The following is a 13663-nucleotide window of genomic DNA, read 5'->3' on the forward strand; positions in this document are numbered from 1 at the left end:
TGAAGATGCAGATGCTTATGTGAAATATTATTCTTTTTGAAATTAGTTTCTCTTTTTGAAATTCTTAGAATTGTGTCAATAACAAAGAAATATGACTTTAAATTGTCTTCACTAAAAGTCTTGGATGAGCATAGCATTCACAGAAACTTTTTGGAAAGCTTCATCTAAAAGATACATGTCTGAATAAATTTCAAAATACTTCAATTTAAAATCTACCCCTCCTGTGAATATGATCAGTCCTAATATTATACTAATCATGAAAATAAATAGGTAGATAATAATGAAAATAATGAGTTTTAAGTATTAGAGTTAATTATTGCATTTTTACAGAATTATTTTTAGACTTCTGCTAATATACTGTTGCTTAAAAGTATAACAGCGGTATGATGTTCAGAAATGTTTTCTTCCATCGGATTTATTTTTGTTGGAAATACCTGGCTATAATGTTAACAGGATGCCCTAACCAAAAATGTAGGGTTGAATTTTCTGCATTAGGCCTGCAACTTTCTGGATGTTGTAGTGGTAGGACTATCAAAGACATTGCACTTATCTGCTGAGTGATGGTCACAGCTGGTTTAAAATAGGCTATTCAGAAAGCATTTGCAGGGCAAGCAGGTAGCCAAAAGGCAGCAAAAGACAAAAAAATTGATAGAGGATGGTATTTGAGGTTGGAGAGTAGTAATCCTTGCTGAATCTTTTGATAGCTTTTCTAACAGTCTCAAAAAGCATGTCACAATCCCACAAGTTGCACTTTTCTGCTTACCTGGATATTGTGACACGACTGTTTACTGCCCCTTGTGTTCAGACCATACCGTATATAAATTCAAATAGGATCTGTATTTGTGTTTGTATTTAGTGCTACTACTACTGGGAAAAAAAGCAGGCAGGATTAAAATGGTGTCTGTGTTGCAACCATTGCCGTGCTGGGTGCTAAACTCATACTTAAATAGATCAAGGGCTATCAGCAAGTAGATACATTTCTAAAATGATTCTCTTCATGTCTTGTTTGGGATAAGGGAGTAAAATCAACATGATTAAAATGAGATACCGATCAAGTACTATAAGACTTAAGCTTGTCACTTTTTTTTTGTGGTAGTATATATGGCATTCATTCAGTGCCAAATTCCATTGTTTGGTCTTTAGTTGAACATTGTTTTATGGGAAGGTACAGATTTCAATGAGAATTATTCCATCAGTATTGTTTCTTCAAAGGCTTTTTTATTTGAAGTTGCTTTGAGTAAGACTTGTAGATCAGACTTTTTAGTGGCTGAAGTTACTTCTGCATTCAGTATTTTTAGGTCCCATCAAAGCAACTTGAGTTCTAATATCTACCAGTCCCATCTTACTAGATTTAAGTGGCTTTTTTGTTTTGTTTTTTTCCATGCAGGTACTGCTCATTATTCACCACGAGTGTGGATCTGAAGAAGAATTAATTACCTCTATTTTTTTGAGTATGTTTATACTTCAGATACACACAACGTAGCCTCCTTCCCCATTAGATTCTTAGAAGGTAGTTATAAATTTTTTTCTAGTATCCTTCTTGTGGCTTTAACAGTTATGATCAGTAACAAAATAAACTATTCCTTACATTTTGGGCAACTGCATGCCAATCAGTTCATTTAGAACCTCCTGGAGGTCTTTCGCATGCCAAACTTTAAAACTGAGTGTGTATTTGTGGAGGTAACTATGTTAAAAAGAAATCTTTTATTAAAATTTAGGGGTTTTCCCATTCACTGGACTTCGGAAAATAAGTATTACAAAGGTTTGGAAATCAGTTATGTGAGCCAAGTTTGCTACTTCTGTTTTAAAATCCAGTTTGCGCTGCAGTCCTGGGGGAAAAAATCTCATTGGGAAATTATAAGACACTTTCACAAATTGTTTCTAGATATAGTTAGGCTATTGTATAAATTATCGTATAAATAAGATCATATTATATCTGTTGTGCTCATTTTAAAAAGCTAGTTGAAGTTTCCTTCTCTAGCAAAGGAACTGCTAAATAGTGTGAAGTCTCTGCATAAATTCAGTGTCTAGAGCAATAATATGCAATTTCTGTTTGTAAAAGTACATCTTGTGTATGGTTTAGATAAGTTTTTGTTTTATTTAGGGTTGGAAAAAGGAGAGAATTTTGGCTGAATATCCTGATGGAAAGATAATAATGGTTCTTCCTGATGACCCAAAGTATGCACTGAAAAAGGTATGATGAAAAGGATTGGACTCGTATGTCTTACTTTGTTTGATGTTTTCATATAAGCAATGAGAAAGTTCATAGTAAAATTTATATACTTTACGTGTGAGCAGTCAAAGTTGGACTCAACACTGCAGTGGTTCTGTAGCTTTTTCCACAAACAGGCCAGACATCTCTTATGCACTGCTCCTCACTTCATAGAGAGGATGGGTCTGAGCAGGGGTGGCAACAGCATCAACCAACTATTTTTATATTTATTTTTAATATACTTGCTGAATGTCTGCCAGATATTTTATGTAATACAGACTTCTTACTATATTTAAACAAGCTGAAGTGTATTGACTTTATGAATATGGCACCATTCTCTAAATGATTTTGGGATAAAAACAGATTTAGGTGGAAAGTGCCCTCAAAGTCATCTAGTCCGTTCCCATGTCCAAAGCAGGAGCAGCTCTGGTTATAGTGCATCTGACAACTTTCTAAAACTTCTACCACTGGAGGTTTTTCTGACCCCTTCAAGACTCTGTTACAGTGCTTCACTATCTGTAGCATTAGGAAATTTTCCCTAAATGTCCAGCAGAATTTCCGCACTTCAATTTAAGCTCATTAGTGCAAATCATACTGCTGTAACTGTAGAAAACATCCTGCTTTTCCTCTTCGTAACAGCTTTTTTGTGCCTGAACAAACTCCGATTGTTTCACCTTAAGGAGATTGATGGGATGTGCTGGTTTTCAGTTTATACTCCTAAATAATGTTTTATAGTGCTCTGATCATTGTCATACTCTCCTCTAGATGAGTTCCATTTGTGTCCTGTCCCATGCCTCTCTTGAGAGTATCTAAAACTGGTCATGGTACACTAGTGGAGACTTAGAGCAGCAGGGTACTCGGTGTCTTGCTGGCTAACTTGTGTTCCTACATCTTAATATGTCACTACGTTTGTTTTTTCAGTCGCATGGCACTGATTCTGTTTAGCTGGGAATTTGCTGTGACTAAGAGGTACTTTTTTACAGTACCATGATCACAGAATGATTGAGGTTGGAAGGGATTTCCGGAGGCTGAATTGACGCCCAGGATAGCTCTTTGATGGCATGACTGTAGTGGGTTTTCTTTAGACTAACATAGAATTTTTTAAGTTACTGAACTGAAAAGAAACTACACGTTTTCTTTTTACAATATTTCACACAGATAAGTTTATTAAGTGTGATTTCTCTGGTGGTATTATCTTAATTTTAGTACATTCATTGCACATTTATTTTTTACTAAAATGGCTGAAGGAAGAATTACTGAATAATTGAGACAGCGGAAAGGAAGACTGTAGCAAATAAATTAGCATAGAGTTCTTTGTAGTTCTGTGTGTTTAAAGTTGAGAGAATCTGAACTGTCACCACTGCGGAAGATTGACTTCAAGAATAGTTACTTAGTATTTCAAATTGGCTAATTGGACTTGTAGTTAAAAGACTGGTACATGAAGGTTAGATGAGAAAGTAGAGAGTAACTGATACCATGCCTTTTAAAAGTTACTTTAAAAGCATGTTTTAATACAATTTTCATTTGATCAGTACTAACTTCATATATTCATAACTTCAGTAATTCTAGTTTTGCTTTACTAATGTAACTACAACGTGCACTAAAGCTTGTGCTGTTTAATGCAGCACATAGGAAAGGCCACCCTATTTCTGTCTCATATGAGATGATAGAGGGATGATAGAGGCTGTTTCAGTGCCTGGTTGTAGACACAAGAATCCCCCAGTAAAGTCTCAGCTCATCCGTAAGTTTTTGTTTACATTCATGCTGGAGCTTATATATTTCTTTTAAACTTGCTAATATTAAAATTTTATTTTTAGTTTCAGTTACTGTTCGCAAAGCTAACGGGAGAGCAGAAGGCTTGAGGAAAGAGAGGACAGTTATTCATTCCTTTACAACGAATGCATACATTTTCTAGCTGCCTTGGTGCTGTGCTTGCTATCATCTGCACACAACTCTTAACGGATTAGTTCTTTCAAGACTTTAAAAATAACAGACAGAAAACTTTCAACTAAACCAGTTTAACTTTTGGCATAGATCTCATTTTCTTTTAGAATATCAGAGTCTGCACTTTGATTATCCATGTTCTATTAGCCTTTGACTAACTGGAGTTTGGACTTAATGGAAGCTGAGTTAGAGGTCTCGTCTCTTCCTATTTCCAGCCAAATATTATTTAAGGAACACTGATGTGGACCAATGTGTGTGTTGTAGGTTACTTAGGATAATCTTTAACTTTTGGAATGGCTTTGTGTTCTAGATACCTTAGTGCATTTTTGAAAATCTGTAATTTTGATGTAAGTTTATACAAATACGTGTTTACATGTGTTTCTTATACAGCATTTAAACTTATTTTGACAGGTTGAAGAAATTAGAGAAATGGTAGACAATGACTTGGGATTTCAGCAAGCTCCACTCATGTGTTACTCTAGAACTAAAACTCTTCTTTTCATTTCTAATGACAAAAAAGTTATCGGCTGTTTAATTGCAGAACATATCCAGTGGGTAAGTGATTGGAGAAAGGCAATCTGTGTCAGTGCTTAGTGACTGTGTTCTTCAGACATTCTGAAACTACAGAATTACCTCGGAGTTTAAGTCTTGCCATCTAGCAAATAAGTATTCTTTGTATGCCTTTTCCAGAGAGGAGGAGACATTTGGTGGCAGACCATTCGGAACTGTAGCTATTCATTTTTATGTAGTTGTGTCATACTTGGCTCAGACCTGTCTAAGGACTGGCTACAGCCAAAGGATGGAATTTTTCTTCCTCTGTTATTGTAGCTCTCACTCTCCTCTTGCTTGTTGACAAGCAGATTCAACTCCCTGCCTGGCAGAAATCCAATATGGATGAAAAAGTGGGTACTCTGTAGGATTGAGTTGGATCACTGAGGGGTCAAGCATCTCCACAGCAAACAGAAGCAGAGGCCAGAACTGTGCAGTGGAGAGCAGGACAAGAAGTCGTGCTGCCACTTGCACTACTAAAAACCGATGTCAGAACTTTGTCACATATTTTGTCTGTTCCCTTGTAAACGGTGTTGTTTTCTACCTTCTGTTGGGAGGAGCAGACAAGAAGCAAAACAATCTCAGTCAGAGTAGAGAAACTGATGCAAATGCTTTAATTCCTGTGGTAATAAGAACTGGATTACTTGTCGCTGTTATTTTAAATCGGAGAAGCTTTAGGGGTTTTTTTAGTTTAATCTTTTATCAGCTGTTCCAGTTTTGAAACTGTTAAGAGAAATTAAATGAGACACAAATATGCAGGTTTTTTGGTAAGGCATTTTATCAAGTATTTTTCACTGAAATAAATTACACAAAAATTCAGTTATTAGTGATGCTTTTATAAAGTGACAAATATTTTTTACATCACCTGCAGGGCTACAGAGTTATAGAAGAGAAGGTTCCAGAAGTCAGTTCAGAAAATGAGAAAGTCATATTTGAAAGACAGAAAGCATGGTGCTGTTCAACTTCTCCAGAACCTGCTATTTGTGGGATTAGTCGAATATGGGTATTCAGCATGATGCGTCGAAAGAAGATTGCTTCTCGGATGATAGAGTGTCTTAGGTAATACTAAAAAAGTTCCTCGGTTACATGTGTTTTAGACAGAACTCAGTCCAAGACTTTTGTTCCTTTGTGTGTCTCAGGCTTGTATTTTTAAGCTGCTGGTGATATTAGAGATGTAGATTTGAGCACAGTCAACAGTTCCAGTGTTACGTGGAGTTCAGTAACTAATGCCAGAATTCTGCAATAGCTTGTCTGTAACAGAAATCTTTCTGCTAAGTGCAGTTGTAATGAGTCACCCTAGCAGACTGCCAGTGAGCTTGGGTGAATTCCTCTGAGGCAATTATGAGTCAAGGAAATGAGACTGTGTTTGGTCAAAGTGTGAGATTACCCAAGTGTTAAGGACTGTGACCTCTCATTGTTGTCCAAACGTCTATTCCTTAGAAGTAGAAAAGGAGAACAGAACAGGCACGAATGCACTGAACTACTTGATATTGCCTGGTGGCTTATTCCAACTGTTTTTTTGTTCTGTTTTTTTTTTGTTTGTTTGTTTGTTTTGTTTTGTTTTTGTTTTTGTTTTTTTTTTGCTTTACTCAGCTTCACTGAGCCTAATGAGATATTTTAAATTTCCATGGAGCTTTTAGTAGCTAGTGAGAAATGTATTCAGCTGAATGCTAAATGCTAGATCCATGAAAGAACTCAAACATCCATGCTGCTGTTCAGATAAATGTTTAAAATGTCAAATCTCCAGACCATAGGTTTCTCCCAGCAACATTTCCTAGACCTTTAAATGCCCGTTCTGAGTAATGCCAAGAACTACCCAAATCTCAGCACTGTTGGGCTGTCAGGACTGTGCTAGGTGCCGGGCTAGCCCCATCTTGCTGGGGTTTGTGGCACCGGTACTGCTGTGTCTGCCAGTCCTTGCCCTCTTGGGTTATTTGGAGAGCGGAGCAAAGCTGTTCTGCTCTGCAGAATGCATCCTGCCTGGCTGACAGGGCAACTGCAAAGTTCTTACTGAATCGTGTTCTGTCCGAGCTATCGACTGTAAAGCTGTATCCAGAGAAGCACAGTAACCTGATGATTTGGTTTTATTTTTGGCTGATTTTTGATTGTGTATTCAGCAGCTTCTTAGAAACTATTTCTAAAGGCAAGATTTCTTCCCCAAAGCAATGCTGGAGTTGCTCCCTGAGTTACAGCTCTGAAGGATCTTTAGAATCAGTTTTAATGGTTCGCTTCAGCTGGTGAGGAGAGGTCTGAGTTTTCCTCTTGGCTGTGCACTGCATCTTACCTTTTGCCATGCTCTGGTGCTTGTTTGGCCTTCCACTAGCTCACTGCTACGTTAGTAGAAAACAGGTTCACCAAAAAGAGCTTTGTGTTTTTTCTGGTGCTCTGTTTGTAGAAAGTTCTGATGAGCTCTAGAGGTGGTGTAAACAAGGGAGCCCAGAAAGTTGTGTAAGGCAGAAGAGAGGAGGGAGACTTGCTCTTGGATGGCGGTAAGCAGTTAGAGCTGCTCAGCTGCCAGTGAAACTTCAGCCTCGATGTCATTTGTAGCAAAAGGTAGTTTGAATTAGGGGCTAGCCTAAATCCTGATTTCAAAATGTTGAAAGCATCCTAGCAGGCTTTTAAGTCCGTTTTGAGAATGCCTGCCCCATTTCACTCGAGCTTTCACAGCTGAGCTGGAGTCACAAAACCTGGTCAGACAGTCTTAAGAAAATCACCTTGCTAAAAGCACTAGAGAAGGGAATAAAGCTGGTAATAAAGGATTATGTTCCTATTGTTTTTTCCTCAAGATTTAGTGGCGATGTCCATGTGATTGAAGTTCCTACTTGCTCTGCAAGTACATGTGAGTTTATTTTATAGGAATTTAAAAATGTAACTCTAATGGGCGTTTCTTCTGTTTCCAAGCATAAACATTCCCCCCTCCTTCCCTCGATCAAAGTCTTAAAGCCTGAGATCAGTTCTCTAAATTTGTTCATATAGTCATCCAGAAAAGTACACTGGTATCCCTTGACTCTCTTCTCTTTCTTCAAATAAGAGTAAAACATACATAAAATATTTTAATGAAGTTTATTACTGGAAGTGTATCACTTAGGAATTATGCCTTGAGCCTGTGTTCATAGATGTTCTAGATGAATCCAAGCTGTGCTCTCATCCTAATGTCAAATTTTTTTTTTAAAACGAGGAACTTGAAATTTCATCAGGTCCTTGCAGCCCCTCTGTGAGCACCCTGGCTTGTTTGTAGCTTGTGTTTTCATTCCGAGTGATGGTAGTCATAGTGCTAGCAGTCTCTTTTCTATGAAGAAATAGTTGGAATTAATTCAGATATTTTAAATCTCTCGATTTAAATCTCCTTGAACTCCCGATGCAATTCACAAGCAGTTGCTCTGTACAAACATTTATTCTAAAATACCCAAACCACCTAAAAACCCTCTCAGAACAAGTGATCCTCCTTGCCATTTGGGAGGAGGGGGTAGCTCACAGGCACAGCTATAAATAGAGCCATCTCCCCCTAACAGAAGAGCTTCTTCCTTTCAGATGTCTGTGCCACGTTACTAATGGTTTGTGGCCTAATGGAATAATGAAAGAATATTTATGCTCTGAGGGTAATTGTCTTTTTTTTCCACCCTGTGCCCCCGCCCCCCCCCTTTTTAAACAGGAGCAACTTCATCTATGGCTCATACTTAAGCAAAGAAGAAATCGCTTTCTCTGACCCCACTCCCGATGGAAAGCTCTTTGCGACGCAGTACTGTGGCACCGGCCAGTTCCTGGTATACAACTTCCTCAACGGGCAGCACCAGACTTAACTGCTCCCGAAGGAATTCTGTTTTTATTGGGAGCCTTCTGCCAAAACGCACTGGATGGGTGCAGACCTTCAGCAGAAGCCAGGGCCATTTTTACTACAGTGAACTCAGGACTGGTAACAACCAAAAGGTTGTACTATTTTATTAAACTTGTAAACAATGCAGTAATAGGCTAACTTTGTTTTTTTAAAAGAAAGATATTTTATTAACTTTTACAAAAGTTTGATTGTATTTTATCTAGTTAGTCATGTTTACATGCAGCAGAAACTTGTTCATAGTGGACTGTACGCTAATGCCAAGACTCTGGCCTCGCCGATGAGTACACGCTGAAGTTCTGAACGGGGTGATATACCAGTGCCGCTGGGGGCCGGGCGGAGCGCGAGGCTGAGCTCGAAGCGTCGGGCTGGGGTCGTGGTGGGTGGCAACCCCCGGGGGCTGGAGGGGGCGCGGGGGAGCCTGCTGGGTGTCAGCCACGTCGGAAACCTGCGCCACCCCCGACCCCTTCTCCACCAGGTTGGTTGTAGAGGAAAAGGTGGGACCCAAGCCCCGAGGACGGGTGTAGTCGTCACTTTTCTTCAAGTACTGTACTGAGTATATACCTTTGTTAGTGGACTTCACTTTGATACTTGTCACTCCTTCGTAAATCTCTCCTCTTTTAAAGGGTTTGTATGTTGAAAAACTGCTGTGGCCTTTCTTGATCTGTACATAATGTAGATAGATTAAAAATAAAATACTTGATAGCTTTTTTTAAAGTTACTCTGTACTGGTACGAAGTGTGAATGAATCTTTAGTGTATTTCATACTTCTGCGTGTGAAGTATTACCTCAGTAGCTAACAGGAGCGTGTGTTTTGGAGCAGCCCCTGGAGAACAGTTGCTGGCTCAGAGTTCCCTCTGTGCCGACATGCATTTGCATCACGCCCCGAGGAGCAGTTCCTGGCAGCTCTGGACCAAGGCCACCCTGGCACGGGCTTATAGCAAGGTAAGAGGCGACGCCTTCAGCCTTGGCCAGAGCTTAAAGCCCCAGAGTAAGATGGGAAAGATTTAATTAAATCTAGACCTAGGGTTTGTTTTAATTTTGGAACCTATGTGCAGTTAGGATCCACTTGTTTGTGTTGTGCTGTCCTTAACCTTGGCCTAGAGCTAAAGCAAAGAACCTCTGCAACGTTACTCAGGGCACTTAGAGGTGGCTGAACGGGGGTGAATTTGGGGCGTAGGGGCGGCTGCTTCCAGGCTGCGACTTGTACTTCTCAGGGGGGCGGGAGCCGGCGGTAAAGGGCCCCGTCAGAAGGGGGGGGGGCTGGCAGCCACCGCCGGGGCCGCCCGCGGAAGGCGCGCAGTGCTGAGGCACTTTGCTGCCCTGAAGTTCTTGCCTCAGCAACACCAAACCATGGCCAGACCAAGCCCGTTTTTCAACTGTTGATACTTAAAGGGACTAAAAGTTGGTATTTACAGCTTGTTTGCCTCCTCCCTCGTGTCTGTCTGAAGCAAAGCTACTTGGTCTGAGATCTCCCCACTGCTGGCAGGATTACACCGAGGTAACCCCAGAAAATCAACGAGTGGGAGTGCTGATAGCAGTACGAGGTGGGTTTCTGAGGGGTGAGTGCTGGTGTGCGTGAAGAGAGAACGAAACGGTGCGTCCTCTGCGAAGCACCAGGTAAGAGGCAATCTTAAATGGTAACTTAATATATTCAAATTTAATGAAAGCACATTATAAACATACCATAGCCACAACTTCAGACGGTTTCAGTTCATAAACAGTAACATGAGGTAGACTGACTAGTGAAGCTAAATTCACCAAGTTTTTGGTTAAGAAAACTTTACACTAGGAAAGCAACATTTTTAACCCTCTTCCAAAAGTCACAAAAAGCAATTACATAAGTTAAGCAAAAAGCATCTGCATATGATTCTTTAAATCTTAGTTTACATTCAAATTTAACCTGTGAATAGACGAGAACATCTACAGGTAAAATACGCTGGCCAGTTGAATACATTCATAAGAATGGCCGTGGTGGTGAAGCTTAAAACCAAAATGGAACAGCAACACTCTGGATGCCAACTAACGCTCTCCCCCCCCGGGAGCTGGCAGGTACAGCGGGGGGGGGGGGGGGGGCCGGGGCCGGGTGCCCTGGCCAGGGGACCACAGCTCCCTCCCCCTGCCCTGGGGAGAGCGAAGGAAAGGGGTTAACTGGTGTTTGGTGAAGGCAGGCAAACACATGCTGCCTTTCTGACTTGTGTTCTCAACCTGCCGGCCAACTGCGCGCCGCTTCACCAGAGGGCTAGAGCCTCAGAGTAGTCTCAGCACCTGGAATTTTAAGAACTTAGTGCAAACATCAAATACACAAACAAAAAGGAAACCATTTTTGAACACGTACTGCCTGAAACTTCTGCACCACACTAAGACTCGGGGTTGGCCTTGAGCCCTTCCGGCAAAACCAGAACTCCTGGAATACATTCAGGTGTGTATCAAAAGCTTCAAGAAGCATCTTTTATGTCCCTACTTCTTCCAAGTGTTAAAATAGGTAAGGCAGGTTGTGTCTGAAGGAAAATAAAAAATAAATGTACAGAAAGGGGTTGTTCATCTGAGATTTGCTAAATTTACAGCATCAGAGTTAAGCTACATTAACACAGACATATGCAAACCATTTTCCTTTAGCCTCTGTCAAATATATTATGTTTTTTCATCTGTAAACATCTCTTTTCACAAGATAAAAAAAGTTGCTTAATTAACACTATGCGTAAAAAAACCCAAAAATGCAGCTTTGGCAGCTCCTCCTCCCATGAGTTGCAGGTGCCGTATAGAGACACGTTCATGTCATTGCTTTGGGGGGAGTAAATGGATGTTCCTGAATCACTTGTAAGAACACGCTGCATTTTTCTTTTTAATAAAGGACTCATGATGTGCAGGAAGATTTATTATTTTTGTTGTGTGGAAACCTCAGTGGGGTGACCCAATGCCAACTGCATGAGTCAACCAGAGTGAGTACCGCTACGATCTAACCCTGACAACCCGATGCTACTGCGCCGAGTTCCTTCCCGAACAACTTGACGAGGGTCAGCAATAGGCTTGTAAGTAGACTGACGTATGACTACCGCTACAACCGATATTTACAGAGGTTAATCAAAAAAAGAAAGGGCTGGCAGTGTTAGGTGACGCGCTCTAAGATCTTTGCTTCTAGACAGAGTCTCTCCTGACGCAGTCCCAGCTCCCTGAGCCTTCTCCCCCCTGGAGCTACTGGAAAACACCTTCTGTTTCTCCCGGGTCCAGCTGAGGCAGCGTTGCCCTCCTGCGCAGTTTTTTGGTCCGTTGCTTCACGCAGGGGTGTGAGTTGCCAGAGCTCAGCTCAGCTCTGCAGCCAGCCGGAAAGCACAGGGAGAGCAAGGTGCCTAGGGCCCACCACAAAGGCACCGGACAGACAGGAGGACGTGTTTCCACACGCAAAGGAGGACGGAGCTCCGACAAGAGCGAGAAGCTGAAGGGGAGTTGCTGGCAAGTTATTCTGGCCTCCGGCTGAGGAGAGAGCATCTACGAGAAGCCTTTTGCCTTGTCCCTGGAGTCGAGGAGGAGGAGCCGAACGGGGTGAGGGGGGTGCTGGGAGCACCGGGGCGCACAGTGCCTGCCATGCATTTGCTGATTTGTTCAGGTTTAAGTAGTAAACTTTGAACACCTGTGGAAATTTCGCCAAAGACAGTTTCAATACATACACAATTACCAATTTTAAACTAACACTGCACAGAGAACAAGACTATTCCTTTTAATACAAATATCTACGTTATAGTGTAGTTTCAAACCCCTGAGTATTCCTGTACCACAGTACAGAGCTGAAGAGACACGGCGGGCTCTCCTCCACGTATCTTCAGTAAATTCCACATGCTGGGTTGTGATCCACGTGACACATTCAAGCTAGCAGCTGCTGAGAGCAGCAGCTTCCCCTCGCTCAGCTGAATCTAAAAGGATTCTTCTTCAACCGAATTATGTCCTCTTCCTAGATCCTACAGCTTCGCTGGCAGTGTGATTAGTGTTGGCAGTTGCGACAGATGCGAAAACAACTGGAATCCAGGATGCTTGAAATCATAACCAATGTGGTAATTTTATCCCTAGGAATAAAGCCTACTTCAGAATTGTGGGGAATCCTTTAGAGCAGTCTAGATAAATATTGGTTGCACTTTGCTCCACAGTGATTGTACTTTTTAAAAAAAAAAAAAAAAAGTTCTTTTTTTTTTTTTTTTTCCCTTTGTTAGCGGTGTCTTAGCGAAGCTTTTATATATGGCGTCCTGTGAGAAAATAAAGTGGTTTGTCATCGCTGCTGTTAGCAGTTTGAAACTCATCCCGAAGTCGGAACTGCCACTCGTCCTCCAACTCCAAGCGGACTATTGTCTGCCGTAACGAGCTTCTGTCTTGACATATGACACACAGGGTGGCACCTTCAATTGAAAAGCATGTTAGATTCTCAGGGTACAGTAACAACTCTACTTCCTTCCTTCACTTTCCTAAGATATTTTAAAGACATCTCTGCTGCCAGGTAGGAAAAAGGAAGTGTTAGAAGGGTCTAGCAACAGCCGCCCAGCCTGGGCTCAGCTCAGCCCCCCGGGCCCTGGGACACGGCCGGGACACCCGAGCATGGTGGGGGTCTGCTCTCTATCGCAGGACGTCGCTGCCTGGCCGGTGTTAGTATCATCAACTGCAGCAGAGAGAATGTTAACTTGAATCCAAGATCCTGAAATCACAACTGATAATTATGCCAAAAATGCTACTCAGCCAAACCAGGCCCACAACTGACTCTTGAGAAAATCTGCTATGATTGCCTTAAGTATGAGAGGTCCCCTCGGTAAAGCCTGTAAGAGGAATAACAAACCAAATCCCTAATTTCTCTGGTTTAACAAACTTGCAAGCTTCTTTGCACCCGGCATTTCCAGACTGCGTAGTCATTTAATGAGTAGGACAGCTGGACACCTTCAGGGCTCCCTCTGGGCTGTGCTGCAGCCCACACGCCCGCCACACGGAAAGCTCAGGCTCGGATCCCTGCTCTGCCCGACCTGCGCAGGGGAAGGCCGTCCCGCTGCCCGTTCTGGTGAAGAAACCGCCCCTTGCTCAAGAAACAACAAACAAATTGGCCCCTCTGGCTGCTCTGGGGGCCTGGCAACGGCAGCACCATCCCCACC

At 41.7% G+C, this 13663-nt stretch overlaps 2 protein-coding genes across 10 annotated transcripts in view; one reads left to right on the top strand and one right to left on the bottom strand.

Annotated features, from left to right (window-relative positions):
- ESCO1 (establishment of sister chromatid cohesion N-acetyltransferase 1) overlaps positions 1-9258 on the top strand; it is a 34420-nt gene extending 25162 nt beyond the window's left edge. The window contains exons 9-12 of one of the 4 annotated variants that reach the window (XM_032987722.2): positions 2105-2194; positions 4568-4711; positions 5577-5764; positions 8358-9258. In XM_032987722.2, coding sequence (XP_032843613.2) covers positions 2105-2194; positions 4568-4711; positions 5577-5764; positions 8358-8505 — 570 coding nt within the window. In that variant the 3' untranslated portion in view covers positions 8506-9258. Of the gene's footprint in view, positions 1-1387; positions 1511-2104; positions 2195-4567; positions 4712-5016; positions 5303-5576; positions 5765-8357 lie in introns of those variants that run through there. The other 3 variants (XM_042798259.1, XM_042798260.1, XM_042798261.1) reach the window with 3 other exon arrangements.
- A 912-nt stretch (positions 9259-10170) lies between these two features.
- Positions 10171-13663, bottom strand: part of GREB1L (GREB1 like retinoic acid receptor coactivator) — a 144329-nt gene continuing 140836 nt past the window's right edge. For all 6 annotated transcript variants that reach the window (XM_042798257.1, XM_042798254.1, XM_042798258.1 and 3 more), the window contains one exon: positions 10171-12925. In XM_042798257.1, coding sequence (XP_042654191.1) covers positions 12762-12925 — 164 coding nt within the window. In that variant the 3' untranslated portion in view covers positions 10171-12761. The remainder of the gene's footprint in view (positions 12926-13663) is intronic.

Source organism: Tyto alba, unplaced genomic scaffold (assembly GCF_018691265.1).
Source record: "Tyto alba isolate M040663 unplaced genomic scaffold, T.alba_DEE_v4.0 Super-Scaffold_27, whole genome shotgun sequence".
Taxonomy (NCBI): Eukaryota; Metazoa; Chordata; class Aves; order Strigiformes; family Tytonidae; genus Tyto; species Tyto alba.